A 25,513-nucleotide genomic window follows, 5' to 3' on the forward strand; every position below is an offset into this window, starting at 1 on the left:
TGTCCTTCAATAAATTGTGATCATTTGTAGCCAAAAGTATATCATCGACATACAATGCTAGAAAAATAAAATGACTTCCACACTTCTTCAAATAAATGCATTGATCGGCTAGGTTCTCTTCAAAACCATAGGATGAGACAGTTTGATGGAATTTTAAATATCATATCCTGCTTGCTTGCTTTAGACCATAAATCACCTAGTTAAAGTTTGCAAACCATATGTTGTTTCCCCTCCTTTGCAAACCCTTCAGGTTGCCACACTTGCTTCTTCAAGTTCACCATTTAGGAAGGCAATTTTCACATCCATTTGATGTAAAAGCAAGTCATAATGCACCACCAATGCCATAATTATGTGGAAAGAATCTTTGATGGAAACTAGAGAAAACGTCTCAGTATAGTCAATTCCCTCCCTTTAGGTGAATCCTTTTGTTACCAATGTAGCCTTAAATCTTTCCATTTTCCATCCTTATCCTTCTTTGTTTTAAACACCCATTTGAGCCTACCAATTTCTGGCTCTTGTAAGGTTCAACTAATTCTCATACTTGATTATTCTTCATGCTTTCGATTTCATTTAACATTGCTTTCCTCCATGTGTCTATATTTTGACTCTCCATAACTTTTTTAAAACTCATTGGATCAGCTCCATCTCCAATGTCAAAATCTGCTTCCTGTAAATACACATAATCTAATTTTGCTGTAGATTTTCTTGGTTTGTCAAATCTCCTCGGTTGCATTGGTTTTTGTTGATTATTTGGCTCAGGATTTTCGACAGCTTGTTCTTGTTGTTATTTATCAACTGGTTCTTCAAACTGAGAAGGTTCCAATACAGTTTCACTTAAAGGAATCAAGGTTGTAACTTCTTGTTCATCAGTCTCAATCACAGCTATATTCCCTTCTTCTTCAAAAATAAAATCTTCATTCCCAATAGCATTCTTCTCATGCTTTATAAACTTGGCACAACTAGTCTCAACAATTCAGGTACCATAATTTGGACAATTGAATTAAAAACCCTTTGACCTTGCAGGATAACCAATAAAATAGCAGCTAATCATTTTAGGATCAAGCTTATTAGATTCTAGCTTCAGCGTTGCAACTCCATACATGAAGATGTCGTAAGCTAGGCTTTTTGGTGGTCCAAATTTCGAACGACGACTTAGGCACGGACTTGTTGGGCATTCTATTAAGTATGTAGTTTGCTGTTTTGATTGCCTCTCCCCACAGATGCATTGTAACGACCCAGTCCTAAATAAGTTATTAATTATTAATTTATTCGGATAAAAGACCATTTCGCCCCTAGAATATTTTATTAGGTTTATTAAAGTTGACTTTTTGACCAGGAAGGAATTTGGGAATATCAACTGAACCATTGGGTAGAGCACGGCGAGATGAGTCCGTAGACACATGTAGTGGGGACAAATTGGAGTTGTAACGAAAAAGATACGATCAAAATACCCTCAGTGGCATAACCGAAATTTGGCGAAAAGAGTTTGATAAAATCTGATTTTCTCTCTCTCTCTCTCTCTCTCTCTCTCTCTCTCTCTCTCTCTCTCTCTCTCTCCGACGACATCCACTCTCTCTTGAAACTCGACCACCGCCACGGTCACGGAAGGACCGGTGCCAAAAGGACCGCTCGGCCCGACATTATGACCGACCCTTCCCCAACATTGGCCGCGGCTCTAGTCGTCGGACAATGTTTTTAGGTCGGTTTCGCTCAAAACTTCACCGGCTCCGATCTCTCTCCTCTGGCCACTATTTTTGGTGATCAAGGTATGGAAATTCATCCCTTCTTCATGATCTAGCTAATGGTTGGGTAGGATTTCATCAATTTTGAGTCTAGGTAGTTGGATTTTCGAATTGGATTTCAGCCGGTTTCGGGATCGCGATTTCGCCACTTCCGGTCATTTTTTGGGGTAGGCCCAAGAACAAAAGCGACTCCAAATAGGGTGTTACACCTAGGGTAGGAGTCTTGAGCCATGATTTTGAGTTTTTCCGAAGCGTACTCGCTTTGGACGCCCAGCCGTGTGGCGCGCGTGGGCCTGTAAAACAGAGGCATTGTATCCCGATGTGATCTCTTAGTCCTCACGAGAGCGTAGGTACTTTCGGATTCCAATTTGGTTGACGTTTGAACCCCAAACAGATTTCGCCTATTATGCGTTATCCGGGTTCGATAGGTTTGAACCGTTGGATCGTCTTGAATTTAATATATGTTAAACTAGATATCCCTAGGATCGTGTAGGAATTCACGGATCGTAAATCGGAGCACGGATGTTACGATTTAATTACTTGAAGTTTGTGTTTTACAATAACCCTCCAATCGTGCGATCGCGAGCGATCCAACCGTTCGATTGGGACCAAACTTGCTGGACGTATATCCTAGACCTTGTGGAACCCTTAGAAACTTTTCAGATCGTAAAATGGAGGTTGTGGGCCTTGCAGCCCCTGTTAACCAAGTTTGGATAGTTTGACTCCTCGGTTGAGTGTGAGTCTTTCGAGGTAGTTTCACCCTTCGAAAAGTAAGTACGATAACCTTGTAAACGAGTCTTCATTGTTATTTGAGTTTAAATTGAAAATTGGTTCGATATGGGATTTCCTTTAAAGGTTGTTGCTTATCATTAATTAATATTATTTGATTAAATTATGTTTTATTCTACTATAGACTTGTATCGCTAAATTGTGAATATCTCTATTATTATTGTGATATTTGAGACTTATAATTGTTCAGAATACGGATTATATATGTTGAGTACCATCCCTCGTATACTAGACTTCTCATACGTGGCGTTGGATTTTTCAGCGTATGGGAAGGATATATGATTATTAAGTCTCACACGTGGCGTTGGAATTTCCGACGTGTGAGACACTTCCCATACGTGGCGTTGGATTTTCCGGCGTATGGGAAGAATATGTGATTATTAGGTCTCACACGTGCGGCATTGGAATTTCCGGTGGTGTGAGACACTTCCCTATACGTGGTTGAATTTTCTGCGTATGAGAAGAATATGTGATTGTTAGGTCTTCATACGTGGCGTTGGATTTTCCGGCGTATGGAGAAGGAATATGTGATTATTAAGGTCCGATGGGTATTCTTCCTATATTGGATTTCCGGTCGATCCCTGCCATGAGACACTCCTCGTTGCATGGATTTTCTAACAAGGGTATGGGAAGCACGATGACAATTTCTACAAATCATTGGGTTATGTTTGGTATGAGGTGGTTTTAGCATATTATTTACTAACTTTCGTCAATCGCTGTTAATGGCTTATTTAATTTGGGCATTTTGAAATTGAACTACGTGGTGCTTGATCCTTTATTAAGTGTTATAGCATACTACTAGATGTCTTCCTAAGGCATTAGATCACTTTTTTCTCCTCTCTAAATTACTATGTGTTTGTTTTATTGAGTTTGGTAATGCTGACCTAAGTTGGTCCTAAAACTTTCGCGGATGAAAACGAGACTTGATCGAATAAATATTTATTATTCCGTTGGACTTAAGTGAATGTTGTTACCACAACCTTGTGATGTGACAAGCCCTAGGTTTGAAACCTATTGGCTTGGGCCCACTTGTTGTACATGCCTTGGTATTGCCGAATAGTTTTTAATCGCATGTTTACTTTCGATTGGTGTTGGTTTGTTAAATATCGCATGATGGGCTTTGGAAAGTGGTTTGGTGTTAGTTACAGTGGGTATGAATAAATTTGTTTGAGTTCATTAAATGCATGGTGTAGTAAAACATTGTAGGGTGGCCTCCTATGATCCGGATATGGGACGTCCATGTCTTCATTCGTCCCACAATAACATTATCATGTCCCAAGAATGACCCTTATGGATGGATCAATAGGGATTGAATTCGTAGAGATATTCATGAGAGTTATAAGTAGCTGTTTCCCTTGCTTGAGGCCTAATCCTTGGTCAAAGATTGAAGCCCTTTGGGATTCTTTGGAGGACTCATGAGCAAATAGGCCCTTGAGATAGGGCCAAATAATCAAACCTTGTTTCAGCTCTGTAAAAGAAAAATCAAATCCACATTGGTGGCATGACCTTCTCGTTTCCCGCGTATGTTCTCTTGATGAAGCCCACGAGGATGATTATCTTCAGGCATGTCTCATAAAAACTTCGTTACTTGAGTCATCACCCTATCCATCAGCCACCATGAAATCTATTTTGTTTTACTAATCTTCTTATTTCCATTTGTTTCAAGGTTCCCCATAGCTTCTGGTGGCTTTGGGTCATTTTCTCTTCATGGGTGCACAATTCATCATCATCGAGCGAAACCGGAACATGTAATGACTGCAGTTACCTATTTTCCCCTTCCTTTGGTTTTGCAAGGGGTTCTCTCACACACATGGTCTAGACCTTGGGAAGTCAGGGAGGCACTCCCTCATGTATTTTAGCACGTAAAATCCTCCTTAAGCTCTAACAGGCGTTGGTTGGATGCCCTACACATTGATGGTAACGGCCAGTATCTTCTTTTTTCAAATTCTCTCTAGTAGGGACTTCTCCTTCAATTGCGCCGTCAGCAGATCGTGTCAAGCTTGGCATGGAAGTACATCTTTGCATGGTGAAGTAATTTGGCGAGAAAAAATGTCTCAAGGCTAGTTCCTTCTTCTTCGATGTTGTAGTCACTGGATGGCTTGTCTTCTATAGCTAGAGCACTTAGTGGTAAGCATGCGTTCCTTCTCACTCATCCACGTCTTCTCCTGTTGATTTATTCATCTTGTCTTTCTCACCGCATACATATACATCTCTGACATATGCATATTCTCACACACATATGCCACGATGCATGCATATGAGGGCATCTCATACATATGTATTATGAGAATCCTTCACGAATAGAGTGTTTGGTGAGTCCTCAGTCCCTTTTGCTTGCATGTTCTGGAAGTAATTTCTTGTACCCTGACTTGAATCATCCCAAGAGTATGAAGCCTGGTGCCAATGATTGGATTTTAAGCACCCCCCGAAATGACATTTTATCCTAATTGAACACGAAAAAACCTTTAGAAAAGAGCTTGGTGTCGTAGCATGGTGGAAAGAGCATAAGCACGTACTGCATTGGCAGAGGAATGGTCCAATCCTCCTGGCCCCTTCAAATGATTAATTCTTGTAGTTTGGGTTTTCCTTCATGCTTGTGTCAAACAGCTCTCTTTCTCTATTCGAATGAAACCCTTTTGCACCAAGGCATTGATTTGATCCTCTTATAGGTATAATCTTGATTATCTTTTGGCTATAAGGGAAAATAAAAATGCATACAATGCGTGCATGTTTTTAGTTCTTTGTTTTCTTATTTTTTTTGTCCATATCTCCCTCTTTTCCCCCATAGCCTGTATAATGAGATTCTGAGTAAGGGTAGTCGTGAAGGAGCCGAATCACTTACGTATTCTTGTCCTCCTCTGAAGATATTTTGCCTTGTGAATCGTCAGTGGCTCTAGCATGGCATCCACTAATCTCCCACCGATCATGCTAGACCATCTTTATTCCATGGATGACAATCTTAAAGCAGGAAGGCCCCTTTTGCTACTTGAAGAAGCCCGTGAGAATTCCCCTAGTGCTTGAGTTGACGAGCCACCAATTGCTCCCATATAGTTTTTGAAGAGTGTTGATTGAGAACTGTTTCCAGCCATTCTTAGGTTCTTCACCAATAGCCAAATAAACATGATAAGGGTTGTGAGTGACTTGGTTGACCGTGAGCTACTCGATCTATCTACTTGAGACATTTTACGCAGGGCATAGGTTCTTAATGCCATCTGCCTTTCCAAGTTGTGGGATATCCATATTGAAGCAAAGATGCTTTGCCATGTGGTCCGGAGTTGGAGCGCTGCTACTCACACCTTTATATGTTCAAGGGGGGAATTTACCCCTACTCTTGAGGACGTGGCAAATATCTCTTGTCTCCAGTTTCTGGCGATCGGAGTCCATTTGACATCACTCTTACCCCGGAAGAAATAGACAAGCTTGTAGTTTTACGAAGAGGTGCCCTGATTTCCCCTAGCACCTCGCTCCGATTTAGCAACTGTATCAGTATTTAGGGATGCGAACATATTGGAATCCTGCCAGTTGGCTGCATTTACATCATTGTGACTTGGGCGATTCGTGCTCTGTGATTTCTCTCAAGACTGCCTACACGAGCGAGTATTTCCTTTGGCCTTGGCCATAGCCCAAGGTGACACAATTCCTTTAGCCTCCATGTTCTTGGGACACTTATACTGGCTACTTGATCGAACTCACCTTTTGGAGAGAAGCGCGGCGGGAACCATGGGCGTGGAAACTCTTTTGAATTCTAGTTTTTTGCATGTGTTTTTGTGGGGACATCTCAAAGGACTAGACATATATCCACTCCCCTATTTGCGTGCTATGTAAATAGCTAACTCGGACAAGGGTTCTTTTACGCCAGATGGTCTCCCTTAAGTTTGCAGGTGGTTTAAACAGATGCAGAGGAAATGCCAAAACTTTTTAAAGTTATTGGATAATACTGAAAACTTCATCTTCCGTCCTTACGGCACCTTGGCAGAGGCCTTCAACTTTGTGCCCTTTTATGCTGATGTCTGGTGATATCTGTTAAGGTTCCAACAGCGATATCGCAAGGTGGCTGCTTTAGGAAGTGTGCTTTGTTGAATGTTGCCCCTATCCCATTACCTACTCTTGGAGACAGCCGCTCAAAGATTTCTGTGACCTACTCACCATACAGGGTTAGGCGATAATTTGGGCTTGATCAAGGGGTACCGAGCAGTCCTAACCATGATGACCCTTTTGTGCTGCCCAGGGTCTTTTGGAACGATGATAATGTACCAAACAGTGGTGGGTCCCTTGTTTTAGCTAGTAGGGGGAGAATTTGTGGCTTTTCGTGGGGCTACCAAGCCTCACTGGAACCGCTGCCTTGCCTCTTTCCGTGAATTACAGTCCTTTCTTGGCGACATATTGCCACCCACAATAGCTCGCCTTGCAGGTTTAGTCTCGGAAGAGAAGGTCATCCCTCTAAGCCAAAAACGCAATCTGCCTTTTATTTCTAAGAGTAGTGACATCGTTGGAGAATTTCCCAAAATGAGACCAAGATCGGGAACTGAGTCCTCACAGTTTTGGAAAAGATACGATACCGGTGTCAGGTAAACGGAAGTGGGATGAGAAGCAAAGTGCAGGGAAAGAACATACTGCCTATAAACCTAGAAAATTCATCCCAAAGTAGCACCAAGTGGCCCTCCTCGAACTGAAGAAGCAACTCCTCGAATGTCCACAACCTTCAAAGCTGCTACATCCGAGATCCGGGCCGTCTTGGCAAGCGCTGGAAACCACTCATCTTCGTAGTAAATATTAACCTATCTCGATGTTCCTTCACGCTTTTTACTCATCGTACATGTATTATATTTTTTTTTTTGCTTCTGATTTTTTAAATATTTTATTTAGGAAAGATGGGTACCGCCCCAAAGAGGAAGTGAAGCGACGCACCTCCCGCATTCCTACACACAACTCCAAAAAGCCGTAGCATGCGTATCTTGCAGGCAAGATTCACCGGAGCTCACACAAGCGGTAGAGAAGCTTTGAAGCTAGAACTGTGGTAACCATTGATGATGGTGATGATGGTGATATACTCAGACCTGAGGCTAGTGTTTCGAAGCAAGAGGACGTTCGTGACATTGGTGACACGCATGAGGATTTTGACGAGAGTAACTACAATAATCGCGATAAGGATGCGTTTGTACACTCCGGTGACTATCCAGAAGAACAGGGCGACTTGGATATTCTCTTTGGATCTACCGGTATCTGTATGCGCCATATTAGCGTCGAGCCGGTACTTGGCATATCTTGAATTATGCTCCCCCTTCCATTCTTCACGTCACAAACTACCTATTCACCATCCACCCTTGTCTTGCAAATCGCCGATATCATCGAAGGCTCGCACCTTGCTATTGCCATTGTTGACCTTGCACAGAGTGCCCAGGAGGTATCCACTATTTGCTCCACATATTTTTTTTTAATTTTTATTTTCATTTTTCTTTGCCCAGTTGGGTAATTGCCTCTCTCTTGCCCTTTTGCTTGTGCATGTAAGCCGAAGATTACCTCATACTTACTCTTGCATATATATATATTTTTTATTTTGTTTTTGCATATTGGACATGTTACTCAAAATATGGAAATTGTGCTTGTGGTGCCTTCTTTCTCTGACACACTTAACACTTTGGCTGAGGCAGCCCTTGCCGAATCATCTCCGACTACAACATAAAAAAATCCTCGGGACAAGACATCTACGTTTCAAATCACGAGCCCCTTGCCACCTATCTTTCAACACTTTCCGGCAGCTCTCCAAAGCAAAACCTTTGCCTTTCACTGGACATTGCCCACTTCATCCCACATTCAACCACTTCTCTGGGCGTTAGAGCTCAGCCCCTTAGCATCTCTTCCGGCGATGTCATTTGGTGACATAGCTGCTCTTGAGAATGCCAGTTAATGACACTGCAGGGAACGTTTTTGCAGAGCGCCCATCTGGTATGTCTTGGTTGGAGTAGGAGAATTCCTTTACTAGATTCAAAGCCTTCTTTGATGGTGGTGTTCAGGTCCTTCGGTCCGCGGATGAGCTCCTGCCACTTTGTCACCGGTTTAATGGTTATGCAACATTCCAGGGAGCACTTGTTTATCCTGAGATGGTTGCAGCTTTAGAGAAATTTATGGACAAATATGGGGATTTCATGGACATGACTGGCATTACATCTTCTTTTTTGCAGTGTGATGCTTTCCGGACCCTTGGCTTGGTGCTCCATGGAATGGATACCATGCATTTGTTAAATATTACGGATCATCAACTCCTTTGCTGGTGGGATGCCATTTGTGAAGCCATGACCTTAGGTTTTCGAGTAGAGTTTCTTTTGAACTTGGTGAAAGATTTAGCGCGCGTTGTATTCGAGGCACGAGCTATTCACAACATGGAATCATTTTTTGGTCCTGATGAAATAAAAGCAGCAGTGGAGGCTTTGAATCTTAAGCGGATCAGCATAGGGAACTGCGTGCCCTTCTTCTTGCCCAGTGGTGTTTCTTCTGACGATGCTGGCATTTGTGTGGCGAAAGCAGTGACAAGGTCCTTTCACAAGGCTTCTTCTGTTCTCTTTTAGCTATGCTTGATGGCTTTGAGGTTCATAACCATTTATCCCTGCTCATTTTACTTTTTCTTTAGTAACCCTGTCTGGCACCAATCCTGCCTTCTTCTAACATCTTTTTTACTCTGTCTTGCCGGTTGCATTTTGCTTGATGTAAGACTGACTAACTCACATTTTAGGATCCCCTTTGAGACTGAAGAACACATTAATTCTTGGCTTGTATAACTTAATCCTACTTAGGTTGTAAAAACTTGTCTTTATGTGCACTTAGTAATCTGTTGTGTTCAAGCTGCTAGAACCTATGTACCCTTTCATTTTGGATACTAAAGACACATTGTAATTTCTACTTGGTATATATATATGCTGCTTGGTTGGTGAAATTCTTTGCTTGAGATCTCCTTGCATGTTGGGTACCCTTTTAAAACAAGGTAGATGCTGCCAAAATTTTGGTAGGATCCTTGCCCAAAACTTCTTAGTACCTATTATCTTTCTCTCTTTTTTCTTTTTCTTTTTTTAGAAAAAGGACTTCTGAACGTTGTGAGCATGCTAGTTTCTTTTGCAAATGCTTGGCTTGGCATGTTTCTCTTTGTCTTGCTGAGGCATGAAACCTACTGACTTCTTAGGATCCCATACAAGTGACTTTGCTTGGCATGTCTTCTGCTAAGCAGCTTTTTTTATTTATTATTATTCTAAGATATCTGCCGTATACGTATATATATACAAAAGTTTGGGGCGCAGAAAGGCGAATTTCTAGAGATAGTTTTTTTTTTCTTTCAAAATACTCCTTCATTTTCATTTCAAATCCCATGCCACCATGATGGTACATTTTACAAAAGCTTCTCAAAGCAAAAAGCGAGAATATAGAAGGAGACCATATTTAAAAAGGAAAAGAAATGCGATAACATAAAAGATAAAATATGATGCCTACTTAGTAGTAGTAAGGCTTAAGCCACTTTCCATTAATGGGATCCGTTAGCATGCCTTCCTTGACGGAGATCAAGCGATAATAGCCACTGTTGTGCACTTCCTTGACTGCAAATGGACCTTCCCATTGCGGAGCAAACTTGAAAGGCCCCAACACTTGTCTTCTCACATGCTCGACAACTTTTAGCACGAGATCTCCTTGTTTGAAGGCTTGAGGCTTAACGGTCCTGTTATATGCTTGGGTAACAGTTTTGTGGGAAAGTGCCATTTTTCTTTCGGCTTCCATTCTTTTTTCGTCCACAGCTTTGAGGTCTAGCAAACACCAATCCGAGCATGACTTCGCATCCCATTCAAGATCATTGACAGCTGATACCCTGGCCGTGGGGATGGTAATTTCCATAGGTGAGATAGCATCAGACCCATACACGAGCGAGTAAGGCGAAAACCCTGTAACACTTCTTGGAGAGGTGTTGTAAGCCCACAAAGCATTCGGCAGGTGAACACTCCAACCACCTTCGTATTCATATACCATCTTGCTCAAAAGGTTTAAACAGGGCAGAGGAAAATTAAGAATGTCCTTATCTCAGAGAAAGAAGAAACACTACCGAAGAAGAAGATTGGGTGACTTGAGTAAATTCTCAGTTGCTTGACAAAGCTTGGTTAGGCCCTAGATGATGATGTTACTGGGTAGAGGAAGCTCCCTTTAATAGGCACAAAGAACCCTAATTGTTGTCTAACCTCCCTCTCCCTTTTCCGTTGCTTCTCCCCACTTGATCCTATTTGGTGAAATTTTGCTATCCAAAGCGCATGGGTAAGGAGCCCATTTGGGGTTCCAAGGATTTTGTGTGGCTAGACCTCCCCATGAGGGTGAGGCGCCACCTGGTTTCCTTCTTGGTTTTGTCAAAAGTGAAGCTAGACCTCCCCAGTAGAAAAGGAAGGTGGGTAGAGTCTTTTGTCCGATGGGTATTCTTCCTATATTCATGAATTTCCTTCGATCCTTCACATTCCTCGTTGACCATCTTGGAGTTCTAACAAGGGTGAAGCATGATGACATAGATTTTTACAAATCGTTGGGCTAGGCTTATGTGTACAGTATTGGGTTTTTAGCATATTATTTCCAGCGTCTAATGGGTTTTCGTCAAGTTGCTAGAAATGGCTTATTTAATTTAGGCATTTTATTGATGTGGATTTATCTAAGTGTTATAGCAGACTACTAGATGTCTTCTTAAGGCATTAGATCACTTTTTTCTCCTCTCTCATGCTAACCCATGTGTTTGGGCCTAAGGAATGGGTTTGAGTTTTAATGTTCCCAAGTGGCCTAAAACTTTCGCTCCTCGAACCCTTAATGGGCCTTATGATTGCTTGTTTCCCTCCATACTACAACCTTCTTAGCAAGCCCCAGGTAATTATGTGGCTTAGGCCCACTTAAGCTTGTAGCATGGCTTGGTATTGGAATAGTGGTTTTTTAGATGGCATCGCGTGTTTATTTATCATGCTTGTGCTTGAGTTTTGTTGTACCGCAATAAGCTATGATCGGGCCAAAGTGGCATCGGATAGGTTGGTGAGCATGAATTTATAAAGCCGGTGCATTTTTTATTATTTTGCGCATGTTTGCTTGGCATGACGCATGGCCCACGGCTTATGTGGGTGTGTCCCACAATTTCTCTTATGTCCTGATTAGGTTTCTTTCACGATCAATTTATTTGTGTTGGGCCAAGAATAAACTTGGGCCTAGTCCTTGGATTTTTGGGCCTCAACAATTGGCTTCAAAACAAACTAGTCAGGTTTGATCATATCAGAACTCAAGATATGATTGCAGATTCCGTTTACCTTTCTGTCTTCACAACCTTTTCTGAGACATGTTGGAGAGCATGAGATTATTTCCTAACTTATGCTGATGGGAGTCTGTTCCCATTTTAAGTTTTCAAGTATGTTTAATTTAGTGGATTGAGTCATTTAAGGATGTTATTTGGTTGTTTTATTATTAAATAATTTTTACCATTTTCTATGTAGTTGTTTAAACTTATTATACATTTTGTGTATTGAGAGATTGAAAATAGTTTCTGTGAGAGAGTAGGGTTTCTTATATAAGGCTAGTATGTTTAATTTACTGATTAACACTCTTTCTCACGCAAAAGGATAAATGACCTCTTTAATTAGCTTCTAAACTTTCCTTATTTCACAATTGGGCCTCAAGGTAACTAAATTTAAACTCTTATCAAACATTTGAGGCCCAAAAAAAGGCCCAAATAAATGCTATTTGGTTGACAGTTTTATTATTAAATAATTTCTACCATTTTGACTATTTAGTGGTTTAAACTTAACCAAATAGCCCAACACCTCAACAAAAATGTCCAACATTTTGCCCATTTATTTTGACAAAGCAACCCATTATCTTAGAAGGCCCATACATAGAAAAGAGAAGAGCCAAAGCCTCATGGAAAAAACAGAAGCGAAGGAGATGAAATAGTTTGGAAAGGAACAAGTTCCAAGTAAAACACCCGAAGAGAGTGTACCCTTCGAACCATTATACATACCGGACTTGGCCATGGAAAAAGGAAAGAAAGAAAGGAAGGAGATGGTTTAAGCTTATATGCGGGAAAGGGCTAGCTCCCAAAGTCAATTTGTCAAATATAGAGGAAACTCATAGAAAAGCCAAGGGATGAGAGGAGAAAGGAATAAAAACTGGGAAGAAACCAAGGGTTTCTTGGGAAAAGGCTGCAACTTGCCTCTTATACCCAACAAAACCAACTAACAGCTTTCCCTCTCTGCAAAAACCCAGCAATTTCAGCCCATTAAGCAATGGTTCGGAAGAATATTGTTCTTTCTTTCTCTCTTCTTAGCAAATCAGCCTGAACCTCTTCTTCCTCACCTTAAACACTCTCATTTCTCATAGGAAGCCATAGACTCATCTTTAATTAGCTTCATTTATCTGTAAGCATTTCCTTATTTCACAAGGTTTCCTAAGGAGCCTCTTAATGGAACTAACCAGGGGCAATTTAAACTCTTATCAAACCTGATACTTAACTTAGATCTAAAATAGGATATAACACAAAATTTTAGTCTAAGCCACAAGTCTCAGAATTTGAGACCCTAGTTTTTTTTTTTTTTTTTTATGAGTTTCTTTCTCGGACTCATGTTTTATCAACTTAAGAATCAAAGTAGGCCCCACATATACCACATGATCATTTAATAAATTTTTTTTAACAATAAACCTTACTCCATAATCATATTGCAACAATTTCAAAAAGTACGAATGCTTAAATGTTAAAATTAAAAACAAGGGTCCTAACATGCTTTATGCGTGAAAGTCCAAGGTACTAAATTAGAATTAACTTTTTTTTTTTTCCTTTTGTTGAGAAATTTTGGGATTGCATTCATAACTCAAACAAAAAAGTCACTAAACACAAAAGGCTATTACAATAACAGAACAATCTAACATCAAAATTAGGGGAATCTTGGGCTCCTCTACTAATGATCACTCTAGATCGAAGAAACTCTTACATAAGCACCCCAACAAAGAGTGCAACTCAGAATAATCAAAAAAGATAAAGCTTGAGGATAAAAATAAAAAAAAACCAAGCCATAATAATAATACAAATAAAACTCTCACATAAAAGAGGTGAAAAAAATGTAAATACTAAAGTCGAGCATATAATCATTTTTCTTTTTTAGAATGTAAAAATTTGTTAAACGATTGGGTGACTCTCTGACTATGTTTTCTATGTTGATACAGAATTCGACCTCTAAACATCCAAATCATCTTTTGCATTTGGACAACTGTTTCTAGTTGTTTTGCAACCAGTAAATAATGTTACTAGTTGATATTGGCCTTGGAAATGCCTTCTTTGTTTTTCCATGTTGCATAATTTTCCTTCCCTGGTGTGTTGGACGGACACCTTTCGTTGTGTTTTTCTGGAAACTACCTCACATTTATTGAACCGTTGCATAGACTAGTAGGTTTTGTGGTTGGGATCATGTGAACCATTTTAAAGGGAATGGGGATGTGATAAAGCCATTGAGGTTGACACAAGAATTGGAAGGCAGCTCATCCTCCATGAGGCTCTCCATGTTTCTTTATCTCACTATCACTATCGAGCATACTATAATTCAAATCATTGAAAGATGATCACCCACTTTCCTTTGTAGAAACTTCTTTTTCTTTTCATCCTGAAAATAAAATTCTTTATTATTTCTTGCTTCCTTGTCCAAAAGAAAATCACCTCTCATCAAGTTAATGGGGTATATATTGTAAGTTATTACCTTTGGAAGAATATATATTGTTATGCGTTGATTGAATGTTTTGCGTTAAAAAAAATACAAGCGAAATTGAAAAAGAGGGATTCAAATACAAGGATAAACCCTCTCGAGCTTAGATTTGTTACATAGGTAGCTACCAAATCAATCATATTTATACATAATTAAAAGGACTTTAGGGACAAATAAAGGTAAGATCGATCATAATGAACACGGTTCCACCAAACCGTATAAAATGACATAAATAAATCGCATCTCAAGGACAGGACATAGGAGTAAAAGAGATGAGACTTTGTTTCTTAGATTCTGAATCTCTACATTTAGCATTCGTACATTTACCCGCATTTCAGAATTCGTACATTTACCCGCATTTCAGAATATCTCCGACAGACACTTCCATTTCACAAACGCTTCTCTATTTCAAACTTGTCTTTCACAATTCAAATGAAGAAACTCTTACAATTTTAAGCATATGCAAAATAAAAGTAACAAATTAGAAATCATTCACATTATAAAGACATTGTCCAAAAATTCAATAAATAATAATTAAAAACATCCCAAATAAAAATAACTGAAAACATTCTAAGTGTATATATAGATCCATGAATCTATACCAAGTACTCCACAAACAAAAATAACCACCTTACAAATTCCCCCATACATTTTTTTTTTTTTTAAAGTAAAATAAAAACCCAACACACCCACGCACAGAACTACAAAGAAAAAATACCTCAAATTCATCTCACTTATTGCCCAGTGAAAACAAATTAAAATAAAAACTTACAGCAGTAAAAAGCCTACCCACATGCTGAGAACCAATCCCCCAAATCCCAACCTTCCAACCCCAACGGCTCCATTATTATCATCCGCAGTCTGATCCGCGGGATTGTCATCCGGCGAGAGAGCGGGCGATTCGGAGTCTGGCGAAGGCGCGTCCTTCGTCTTCGTCTTCTTCTTCGAACTCTTCGGCGCGTGGGCCGGTTTCTCAGGAGCCGGCGCCGGGGCTGGAGTCAAAGCACCCTTGAAAAGCTCCTTGGGCTGCAGAACCTTGTCAATGGTGTAAATAGCCACGGGCTGCTCGTCGATCAGAGTCCCCGTGATCTTCCCCGTCACGATCTTCGTCTTCAGAGTGACCTCCTGGCCGTCGTTTTGGACGGTGAAGTCAAACTTGCTAGCGCCGTCAGTGGCCAGAGTGTTCTGCAGCCCATTGTTGGACTTCAACGTGGCCATAGACTGGTACACCGGAACGGCGTGGTACTCTAGCAGCGACGCCTTCCCGGCCCTGGTTAAGTTCTTGAACTTTGGCAGGAAAGCCTTGAAGGCGTCGTCCATCGGGCAGAACACGGTCAGCCCGCCGCCGACATTGTCCTCGTAGGTCTTGAAGGCGTCCGGGTTGGCGAGCAGCGTGTCGGCGAAGACCTTGCAGCCGTGGGCGGACATGATGCTGGTGATGTTCAGCTCGGCGGGGCCAGGTGCCGGGGCCTCGGCGGCCTGGCTGGGGAGGATGGAGCTGATGTGGATGACGGAAATGTTGTACGGAAGCTCTTCAACGGATTTGACGAAATGGGCGGGGAAGGTGCCGTCGTTGTCCTGGGGGGTAAATCCGACCTTTCCGCCCTTGAGGTCGGTGATGTTAACGAAGCCGGCTGATCCGGGGGCGGAGCCGGTGGCCTGGAACATGGTGGCGGCGAGGGCGGTGCCGTTGGTGATCTGGTGGAGCTTCTTGGCTCCGAAGTAGTCGAGGAGGATGTGGAGGGAGAGGATGTTTTTTATGGTGTAGATGGAGGGCTTCTTGGCGAGGAGGGCTGACATGGCGGAGTTGTCTACGGCGCAGACTGTGATGGTGGTGTGCTGGTTGATTTCGGCGGCCAGGTGGGTCAGGGTAAGGTAGTGGTTGAAGGTCGAGAACTCCGGGTGCTTGGCCAGGATGCGCGTGATGTTGTGGGCTTGGGCGAGGGTGGTGAGGAGGGTTAGTGTTAGGAGGAGGGCGCCGGCGGCGGTAGCCCAGCGGAGCTGCATTGTGAGTGGGTTTTGGATCTGGAGATTTTGGGTTTAGAGAGAGAAAGTGTGGGATGGGTTTTAGAGAGAGAGCGGGAGAGGTGTGGGTTTGCTTGGTGTAGTGAAGTGAGAGTGAGAGTGAGAGCGGAGGAAAGTATAGGGAGGGGGAGGTTTATAAGAATGGGGCTTAGATGCGAGGAAAATTACAGGTGAAGCCACCTGGGTTTGGTCTTTGGTGTCTTTTGTTGTTTGAGTTGAGTGAAGCATCAAGGGCCTGTGTATGGGTCCCTTTTATTTCTTTGTACTTTCGTTGTTATGCGGAGAATTTTGGGGGAATTTGTTTGGTTGCGGGTTTTGTTTAAATCATTGGAGAAATTGGGGTTTGGCGATGTTTCGGGTATCTCTAAAGATTTCGAGTTATATAAAGTGGGCGGTAATTAGCCTTTGTTAATAACATCAAATCAACTTTTTGTTCTACTATTTACCATTTCAAAACAATTGGCGGGTGGTCACTGGTCATTCAAGTTTTCAAGTTTTCAAGTATTATCTATAAAAGAGGACTCTTTTTTTTTGGTCGAAAATATAAAAGACAAAATTATTAGTATAAAAGAGCAATAAATTTTAAAAACAATATTTATTAAACCCAATTAAACAGTATTTATAAAAAAACCCAAACACTATTTAAACATAGAAACACATCCAAAATCAACCCCAAAGCTTTTTGGGTATGTTTATAAATGAGTTTTGAGTGTGTGTAATATGGGTTTTGGGTGTGTTTATATGTTTTAGTGCTTGGGTTTTTTTATAATTTCAACCCCCATTTTGGGTGTTTTAGTGAAACTCCCTAAAAACAAGTACAAAACAACTAAGTTGCCGAATATGGATACAACTTATAGCAGTTCCATCGGTTAGGGCAGGGAGGCAAAGCCCAAAATGTGATTCTATGGCCTTGCAAAAGGCTTGTGATGTTTCCACCTATTGCCATGACAACTAGTATTCACATAAAATATTAGGAAATGAATTTGTATAGAGTTTTGGTGTGAAAAGTTTCTGAAAATTTTAGTAATTTTTTTAGATTTTTTTAAATTATTTTTTTGTTGTTGACGTCAGCAAACCCAGGCAAGAGCAATGGCTGATTTTGCATGCGGGTGGCCCGGTTTTGGGACCCATAAGCTGCCAGGGCTGTAAGCCCACTGGAATGTGAAATGGGGGCTTGGGCCCCCTGTTGCCCGGGCTAAAGGCCAACGTTGGAAGTGCTCTTATTCAATGACAAAACACAACAAGAAGTTGAATTGATGTCGAGAGAATATGTACAACCCAAAAAATGATTAAAATTTGATCCCCAAATTAGCAACCATAAACACATGTTCTCAAACCTACAATAAAGATTTGCTGCGTATGACAGAAACGACAAATTTGTATCGAAAAGCCAAAAGGAAATAGAATATCCAAAACAAAAAACAAACTATATTGAACTCCTAAATAGTTCATGGGAATTTATAGATTAAAACAAACTAAGAAACAAGATCACCGCTCCACATCCTCTTAAGCACCCCGAAGAGAGCCATAATGCTACACTAGCTAAACCCATAGTATCGCACCGGCTAAACCCGGGCCCAATGCAACCCGACATCATCCTCGCTTTGTAGCTCCAAATCTATATTGAAGGCCACATTGAACTCCTAAATAGTTCATGGGAATTTATAGATTAAAACAAACTAAGAAACAAGATCACCACTCCACATCCTCTTAAGCAACCGGAGAGAGCCATAATGCCACACTGGCTAAACCCATAGTATTGCACCAGCTAAACCTGGACCCAACGCAACCTGACATCATCCTCGCTTTGTAGCTTCAAATCTATATTGAAGGCTGACAACTTGAGCCAAATTCTTACATGCGTGGGCCAAAAGACGACAACTATATCATGGCGACGATAACTATTTCCACATCACAAAACAAAAATCGAAGCATCCAAAGGGAAAAGGAAGGGAAGGAGAAGAAAAGGGATGGAGTAAGAAGGATGGCCGCCAACCCCTTTGGCTAGGGATTTTTCTTTAGAATTTTCTCAAAGAGCAATTATTAGGCATAAAAGATAAACTTATTATAGATCGGAGATTTGGGATTTTGGGAATTTTTCTTTTTAATGGTTGTCCCCAATAAAAAAATATTTTTTTTTTTGATAAATCTACAAGCTCATTGGAACATTTTTGGACCGGAAACACTCATTAAACCTAAAGTTGATTAATAAGTGAAATTAATTGTATCTCAATGTAGAGTGTTGCCTATATTCATTAACAAAGAGGGGTTATATTTATGACGAAAATAATTCTTCTTCTTTTTTAAGGTTATTTATTGCCCTAAAAAAAAGTGTTCGTATAGTTTTTTTATTTTATATATATATATATATATAAACAATAAGATATTTATAAGAGACTTTTACAACGGTCCAATATACTCACAACAAAACTGCGCCACCACAATAAGGTTAATCACAACTAACTAGTTATCAAACTCATCACATATTTGAGACCTCGTCCAACTAAGTGGAGACAAATATTAATAGACCAAAGACTAATTGGTTCTCATACATAAAAATGATAAGATTATATGATGAATAAAGTTTTCTCTCATATCATCGAGGTTCTATAATAAAATCAAATACAAGATCTAGTCTCTAACAAACATGCTTTTCTTCAAAAACATGTTTTCAGAAGTAACCAAACTTATTTTTGAAAATTTCAAGTGTATCATTTTTTCACAGTGTTTCGAGCATGGAGCCGGGTCAGATGCCATCAAATGAACAAGCCGGTTCCATGCTTGAAGAACATAAGAGAAAGTGGTTGCCGACACTTGAGTAGCAAGATGATGGATAAAATCATGGAAGATTCCCTTCCAATGAATGAAGCATCAGTAACAAAAGCTTTCTCCAACTTATGAATTAGAAGCTTCCACTATTAACAAGTAATGGAAAAAGTGAAACATGTTGCAGTTTTATCCTGTGTTGGATAAATGTGGTGAAATTAGGGCATCTCTAAGATTCAAAAGTTTTACAAAGTGAACGATGATTGCTAGCCCTTTTTTCTTTTTAAATCATCAACCAACCAACTTTTCCTCAACTCTTACCATTTCAACCGTCCAACTTTTTCTCAACCATTAGCAACAAGACTCCATACAAGTTACAAGAAAAATATTTTGGCACAGGGGCGTAGCACAATGGTTAAAAGGACAAGCCGGGGCCAACTGTAAACTGTTCGAATCCTACTAGCACACACTGACATTTTGGAAAAAGCAAAAGGAGAGAGAAAAATTTTTGGTGCTTATTTATTTGTAGAGTTTCTGATTTACAAATTTTTTAGCACACACTATGGGGTCGGGAGTGTGGGTCGGGGTTTACGTGACAGAGACGAGTCCAATATGGCCATGCCTTGAAGGGGTTCCTTTCCTTGATATCAAAAAGAGAAAGAAAAATAAATAGTTTGTATATTAATGTCGGGTATTGTACATATTCATTGATAAAGAAAGAGGAGTGAGATTTATGATGGCAAATTAATAGACCACATAATAGAAGGTTCTATTAGGGGTTTTGGTTTCCTCTAACTGTCTGCTCTTAACGAGAAAGGATAGGCTACTTGACTAATTTCAACGATTAAACTCTCTCATATGTAAAGGGTATATTGAGTTCTTTATCTTAATAATATAATGTTACTATCAACGAGGTTTAGTCCAATAGAAAAGAGTTTGACTTGCAGATTAGAAATTTTAAGTTCGAATCATAGTTTAGAATATCGCTTATATTGAAAAAAATTAATAATATAATTTCACTTTTTCTAAATTATTTATATATTAAAAAAAGCCTATTTTTTAAATAAATAAAAATTTTAAAATTTTAATTGGGCAATAACCTGAAGGCTTGAAGCGACAAAGAGGTTCGAAACTTTAAAGAATAATGTAGAGAAGGACGTTAGCAGCAGATCACGTGGTTTTAGCATCTACTTGATCAGAAATCAAGGCAAACTCTCTCTCTCTCTTAACCCCTAAACACCGTCTCGCACGCATAGAATCAGCCACTAGCACGTTGCTAAGTCTGCTACTTGTGGGACCAAGAAAGATATTTGGGGCCCAGCTCACCCTAATCATTTGCTGCATGCACGACCACAGAGTTCAAGTGGTGATCATCCATCAATACGCGTCAAATCGTTGACCTCAACGAATAATCGTCTGAGGGACTGTGCATATGACCGTTGATTTTCAACGGCTATGGCAGGAACGTGTCGGCAAGCAACTGTAGGGTAGTTTTGTAGTTTTAGGGAAATGAGAGGGTGGATTCGCTGGAAGTTGTGTGAGTGAGTGATCTTCCAGGTCAATGTAGGGCCGATCTGCTACACAGCCCAAAGCATTGCTAGGCTGGCCACAGTCCTATAAGATAAGGGCACGCGGCGGCAGTGTATCTACCATCTTACATCGGCTAGATCCTCCACCGACAATTGCAATTTGCAATTTGCATGGTTGGAATCACGATAATCCTTTAAAAATAAATAAATAAATAAATAAACATATAAACTTTATTTTATAAAAATGAATTTCTAGTCAAATAATTAGGTTTGAGAATCGTGGGAGGGACTTTGTTATAAAATTCAACCCTTCTTAGTTTTGATGGACGCGAATTTCTTTGACGTGATTTAGACTCCCAATATTATATTTCAATTTCGGTGAACAAAATAATATATTCAGCTAAATGGCCTCTGGTTAAACTATAGTATTTGAAGAGTTTATTTTTGTTTTTTGGTTTTTTAGAGAGAGAAGAGTTTACTATCTTTAAATATATATATATATAAGAGATAAGCGATAGTTATATGGGAGTTTCACTACCCTAAAAAAACCCAACACTCAAAACACTTTATAAACACACCCAAAACTCATCATTACACACACTCAAAAACTCATTTATAAACACACCCAAAAAGTTGACTTTGGAGTTAATTTTGGGTGTGTTTCTATGTTTAAATAGTGTATAGTTATATTCATAAATTAGATACAAAGACTATCAACCACAAAGGGGTAATACAAATATGAAAGCATAATAGCCATGCATGGTTAATCCATATATAGGCCACAAAATGCCAAAGAAATTTCGGTATAAAAGTCACATGCCTGAACAAACCAAACATGAATCACAACGTGACTCTTGGTTCCACCTAAGAAATTGTTCTCATGACCTCTAGTTTCACGTGGCACATTGCACTTGCATAAAAGTTGAAATTGGGGACTTTTTTGATATCTTATTCTTCTTTTTATGGAGGTAAATATATAAGATTCTATTATGTGCCCTATTTCTTATCAAATAATGAAATTGGGGAATTTTTCGCCCTATTTAGTAGAGTCAGACCCAGGATTTCAAAATGAGATGGGCTAAATTTTAGATCCGGCTAAACTTTATAGGGAGACTTATGGAATTAATCATAATATTATATAAATTTTATTTAAAAGTCCAATTTTACACCAACAATGTCAGCAACAATTGCTTATATATGCTTAAAATTAACATTAGTTGACAACTCACAATTCATATTGCAACTTATTTAGTATATGTGTTTTATATACTAACAATAACAAAAGAAAAATACTTGTTTGTACACAATGTAGGTCCGTCCCTGGTAGAGGTGGACTTGCGTTATTTCTTATTAAACAATGAAATTAGGGAGTTTTTAGATATCCTATTATTCTCCTTAGCAATAAATATGTAAGGTTACATTGTGTGTCAGACAAGAAAAATAATTACTTCTTAATTACATCAGAAAATGTCACCTACACAAAATACAAAAGAAATCTCCTAATTAATATGCAAAACTAACGCCGACATTTCTAAAAGAATTGTCATCTTCAAATCCTTACACTATGGAGAGAGAGAGAGAGAGAGAGAGAGAGAGACGGGGGGTGGGGTGGTGTTAGTCTTGCATGGTGCATGGATGGAAAGTGGGGGAGACCGAGAACCGATGGAGGCAACACCGACAATGCCGTTAGCGAAGGCAGTTGGGGAAAAGGGTTGCAACAATATATTTGTTTTTCTATAACTAGTTTTTTTGTGTGTTTAAATTTTATTTAAGGGTTTTTATAATTCAAAATATATGTAGGTACACTTTCATGAATAGTGGAAGGGTGTCCAAATAAATGGGGTGTCTAGAGACCTGTTTCTTTTTTATCTTTCCTATATATGGGCCAAGTTACAATTTTTCATGCCCATGGCTTGTTGGAGCCCTGAGTTGTTATACCAAAGTCATGTATTGGGCTTAGCCCATCAAATCAAAAGGTATAATTTGTACAAATCTTTTCATTTTCCAAGAAAGTTGATTTTTCCACTTCTCTTTGGGAGACTTTGGAAAAAACCAAAGGAGAGAGAAATTTTTTAAAATAAACAAAATGGACAAAATTACCCTTATTTATTTTTGAATTTCTTAAGGAATCCTTTACATTTGCATGTCTTTAATTTGAAAGTTGAGAGGTTTTTCTGTTTTTTTTTTAAAAGCTTTGGCTTTTTCTAAAAGTGAAATTTTTTTTTTTTTTTTTGTGTGGCTAAAACCTAAATTTACTCTTCTCTTTTGTCCGCTTACACTTCCTTTGTTGAAAATTGTTTCCCATAAAAAGAGTGTAAGTGGAAAAATCATCACCCTTTTTTCAATGACTATAACATAGTTTCTGTTATTCACATTAACAGCTCCGCTAGGAGGAATGGTTTTATGTGGTGCTAACGATTTAATAACTTGTCCTTATGTGTGGTTGCATTCTAAAGTCACATCTTCAAACCTGAGTTCAATACGGCTAAAGGGGAAGAGATGTGTGGTTTCCAATCATTTATGCGTAAATGACTCCCATGTTGGTGGGATTGAGGAAGGCCCATAAACATGAGAAAGAGTTCAGGTTCATTAGCAACATGTGGCAAATTACAGCTCCTGCGTTGCGTTTCAGTGTGGTGGATAAATTAGAGCCATTAATTACCCTTTTGTTCCCATACCCATATCATAAACCCAGTCCAATTGTGACAGAAAACGACACTCTCCTTGCTGCAGTGCACAATATGACGCATATGCAAAAATAATTTTTTAAAAATATATTTTTTTAAAATTGTGCACGTATGTTAATTTTTGGTTGGCAAGGAAGTAGGAAAGAAAGCAATTATGTTCTACGGGAAACTAGCAAGAAAAAAAATAGGAAGATAAGTAATCATTGGTAAACTAGCAAGAAAAATAATATCATAATTTTGTTACAACTAACAACAATATTTTCTATGCTTCCTTGTTCCTGCACCCAAGAAGAAATCCAGATATAGTCATTGATTGTAGTTGCAGAGCTAACATTTTGATTTTTCTTTTGCTGCAATTCCCAGATATAGTAAACTTTTCCTAATTGAATTAGATCACCTTCCACATAAGGAAAGGAAAATAAAAACAAAGGGTCAGCTTCTAATTTGTTATATTACCTTAAATAATGTAAAATCACAATTTCAATCAAATATTGGTAGTCCGTTAAATGCAATTCATCAGCCGAGATTAGAAGTATATAACGAATGCTTAACTTAAATACTTATCCGAGAATGTCCCTTACAACAACAACAACATTCTACTACTATATGAGCTTCTTCTCTTTTGGCTAAAAGCATAAACATAAATTGTGACTCAAAATGTAATTATCTGTTGCCATTTCCCAGCATAACAAAAACAACAATAGGCTACAAAAACAGCTCAAGGAACTTGCCTCTCAGCAGCTTCAGCTACAATGGGCAATCTGGGCACCTGACCCAAAACGCAAGAAGCAGACCCATAAATCAAACACACCAAAAGGAAGAGAAACACAGTGCTGTCCAAGCTCATCAGCACATCCAATCCCAACCCATCTTTTGGGTTGAAGCTTCTCTCCACAAGATCAGGGAAAATCAGCAGCACATCAAGCACAATAACTTGCATAGTATTGAACCTCACATACCTACTAAAATTGGAGTTCCTAACAACACCAAAGTAAAGGGTTAAAAACACCAAAAACCCATTGAAAGGGAAGCTTTTGAAGACCCTTATAGCTGGTATCAAGGGTTGGATGAGCATCTGAATGGCAGTGAACTGAGTAATTACATACTTGCCATATTGTATGCCATCAAAGAAGGGGTAGAAGTAACAGACGGCTGAGATCAACCGGTCAGGGACATCCACTGACTCGTCGCTACCCTTGGATTGGGTGGTCACTGGTCTTCTGGGTTTGATTTTCTTGGTTGGGTTTGGTTGAAATATTGGTGAGAGTGAGGAAAGATTGTTGCTTGAGAGAGAAGAAGAAAGGTGAGTGAAGGAGGGGTTTGCAGTGAGAGAGGGACAGAGGGGTTATGGGAGAGAGAAGGCTGGACATAGCCATCTCTTTGAGAAATGAAAGGTTTGGTTTTTGGGTGAATGGGAAAAAGTTTGTGAGCCGAAAATCTAGAGAAAGACAGCTGCTGGGATTGGGTCATGGCCCAAAAGAATATCTCCTGCACAGGAAGAGAGAAGACACCGAAATACGACATGTCGTTTACATCCAAAATTTTGTTTTCTTTTTTTCTTTTTCTAATCTGAGTTTTGGTTCAAAACTAACCATTACTAGGCAAATATTTTTAGAGTATTTTATTTCAAATGATGAAAAATATCATAATTTCATTGTGTTAATTCATACACATATAGCACAATGTATGAGAAGTTACATTTACCTTGAGAGATGCTTAAATTCTTCAATGTAAAAGTGAAAGTAAGAGGGAGCAGAAGTGAATTTGGTTCTTTGGCTTGGGGGTGCTTTTTGTAGGCAACGAAGGGATGGTTAACCCTACATTTGGCCGGCTCCCACGCTGACAAAGAATGGCCTTCTCTCGTAGTTTGTAGAGTTCCTGCAGGTTGAGGTCAACAACACAAGACATTCATAAAAAAAGAGAATTAAACACCATGATCATACAAACTCATTATGACCATGTGGAATCCAGAATTGTAAACTCGGAACAAGAAAAGATTTTACTTGATTAGAGGATTACATACTTTGTGGGGAATAAACTTGAATTCCTTCATAAAGGAGCTTGTGCCATGAAAACAGAAAAAATAAAGACATTAGTAATTCATTGAGCACACTGATGCCTAAGTTCAGTTGACTGTAAGAGGAGAATTAAGGTTTCTTAGTTTAGGGAACAATTACCTTCTCTAAGAGGTGGATATCGATTTATATTTCGCCATTTTCCATCCCGTATCG

At 39.4% G+C, this 25,513-nt stretch overlaps 3 protein-coding genes across 3 annotated transcripts; all 3 read right to left on the reverse strand.

The window, feature by feature from the left end:
• Window positions 1-10,010: 10,010 nt before the first annotated feature.
• LOC148919054 (uncharacterized) lies at window positions 10,011-10,538 on the reverse strand. Its single transcript, XM_089048776.1, has one exon. The coding sequence runs from the start codon at window positions 10,536-10,538 to the stop codon at window positions 10,011-10,013; it is 528 nt and encodes a 175-aa protein (XP_088904902.1).
• A 4,245-nt stretch (window positions 10,539-14,783) lies between these two features.
• On the reverse strand, window positions 14,784-16,427 carry FLA1 (FASCICLIN-like arabinogalactan 1). The gene has a single exon (XM_008228934.3). The coding sequence runs from the start codon at window positions 16,280-16,282 to the stop codon at window positions 15,044-15,046; it is 1,239 nt and encodes a 412-aa protein (XP_008227156.2). The 5' UTR covers window positions 16,283-16,427; the 3' UTR covers window positions 14,784-15,043.
• A 7,392-nt stretch (window positions 16,428-23,819) lies between these two features.
• TIC20-V (TIC 20-v-like protein) lies at window positions 23,820-24,741 on the reverse strand. Its single transcript, XM_008228933.2, has one exon. It carries the CDS (start codon window positions 24,355-24,357, stop codon window positions 24,001-24,003), a length of 357 nt encoding a protein of 118 aa, XP_008227155.2. The 5' UTR covers window positions 24,358-24,741; the 3' UTR covers window positions 23,820-24,000.
• Window positions 24,742-25,513: the final 772 nt, after the last annotated feature.

This window comes from Prunus mume, linkage group LG3, assembly GCF_029339155.1.
Source record: "Prunus mume cultivar Tortuosa linkage group LG3, ASM2933915v1, whole genome shotgun sequence".
Taxonomy (NCBI): domain Eukaryota; kingdom Viridiplantae; phylum Streptophyta; class Magnoliopsida; order Rosales; family Rosaceae; genus Prunus; species Prunus mume.

Bases quoted from the DNA above. Each gene is read 5' to 3' on its own strand.
- LOC148919054 (XM_089048776.1), bottom strand. From the start codon at position 10,538: ATGGTATATGAATACGAAGGTGGTTGGAGTGTTCACCTGCCGAATGCT.
- FLA1 (XM_008228934.3), bottom strand. From the start codon at position 16,282: ATGCAGCTCCGCTGGGCTACCGCCGCCGGCGCCCTCCTCCTAACACTA.
- TIC20-V (XM_008228933.2), bottom strand. From the start codon at position 24,357: ATGCTCATCCAACCCTTGATACCAGCTATAAGGGTCTTCAAAAGCTTC.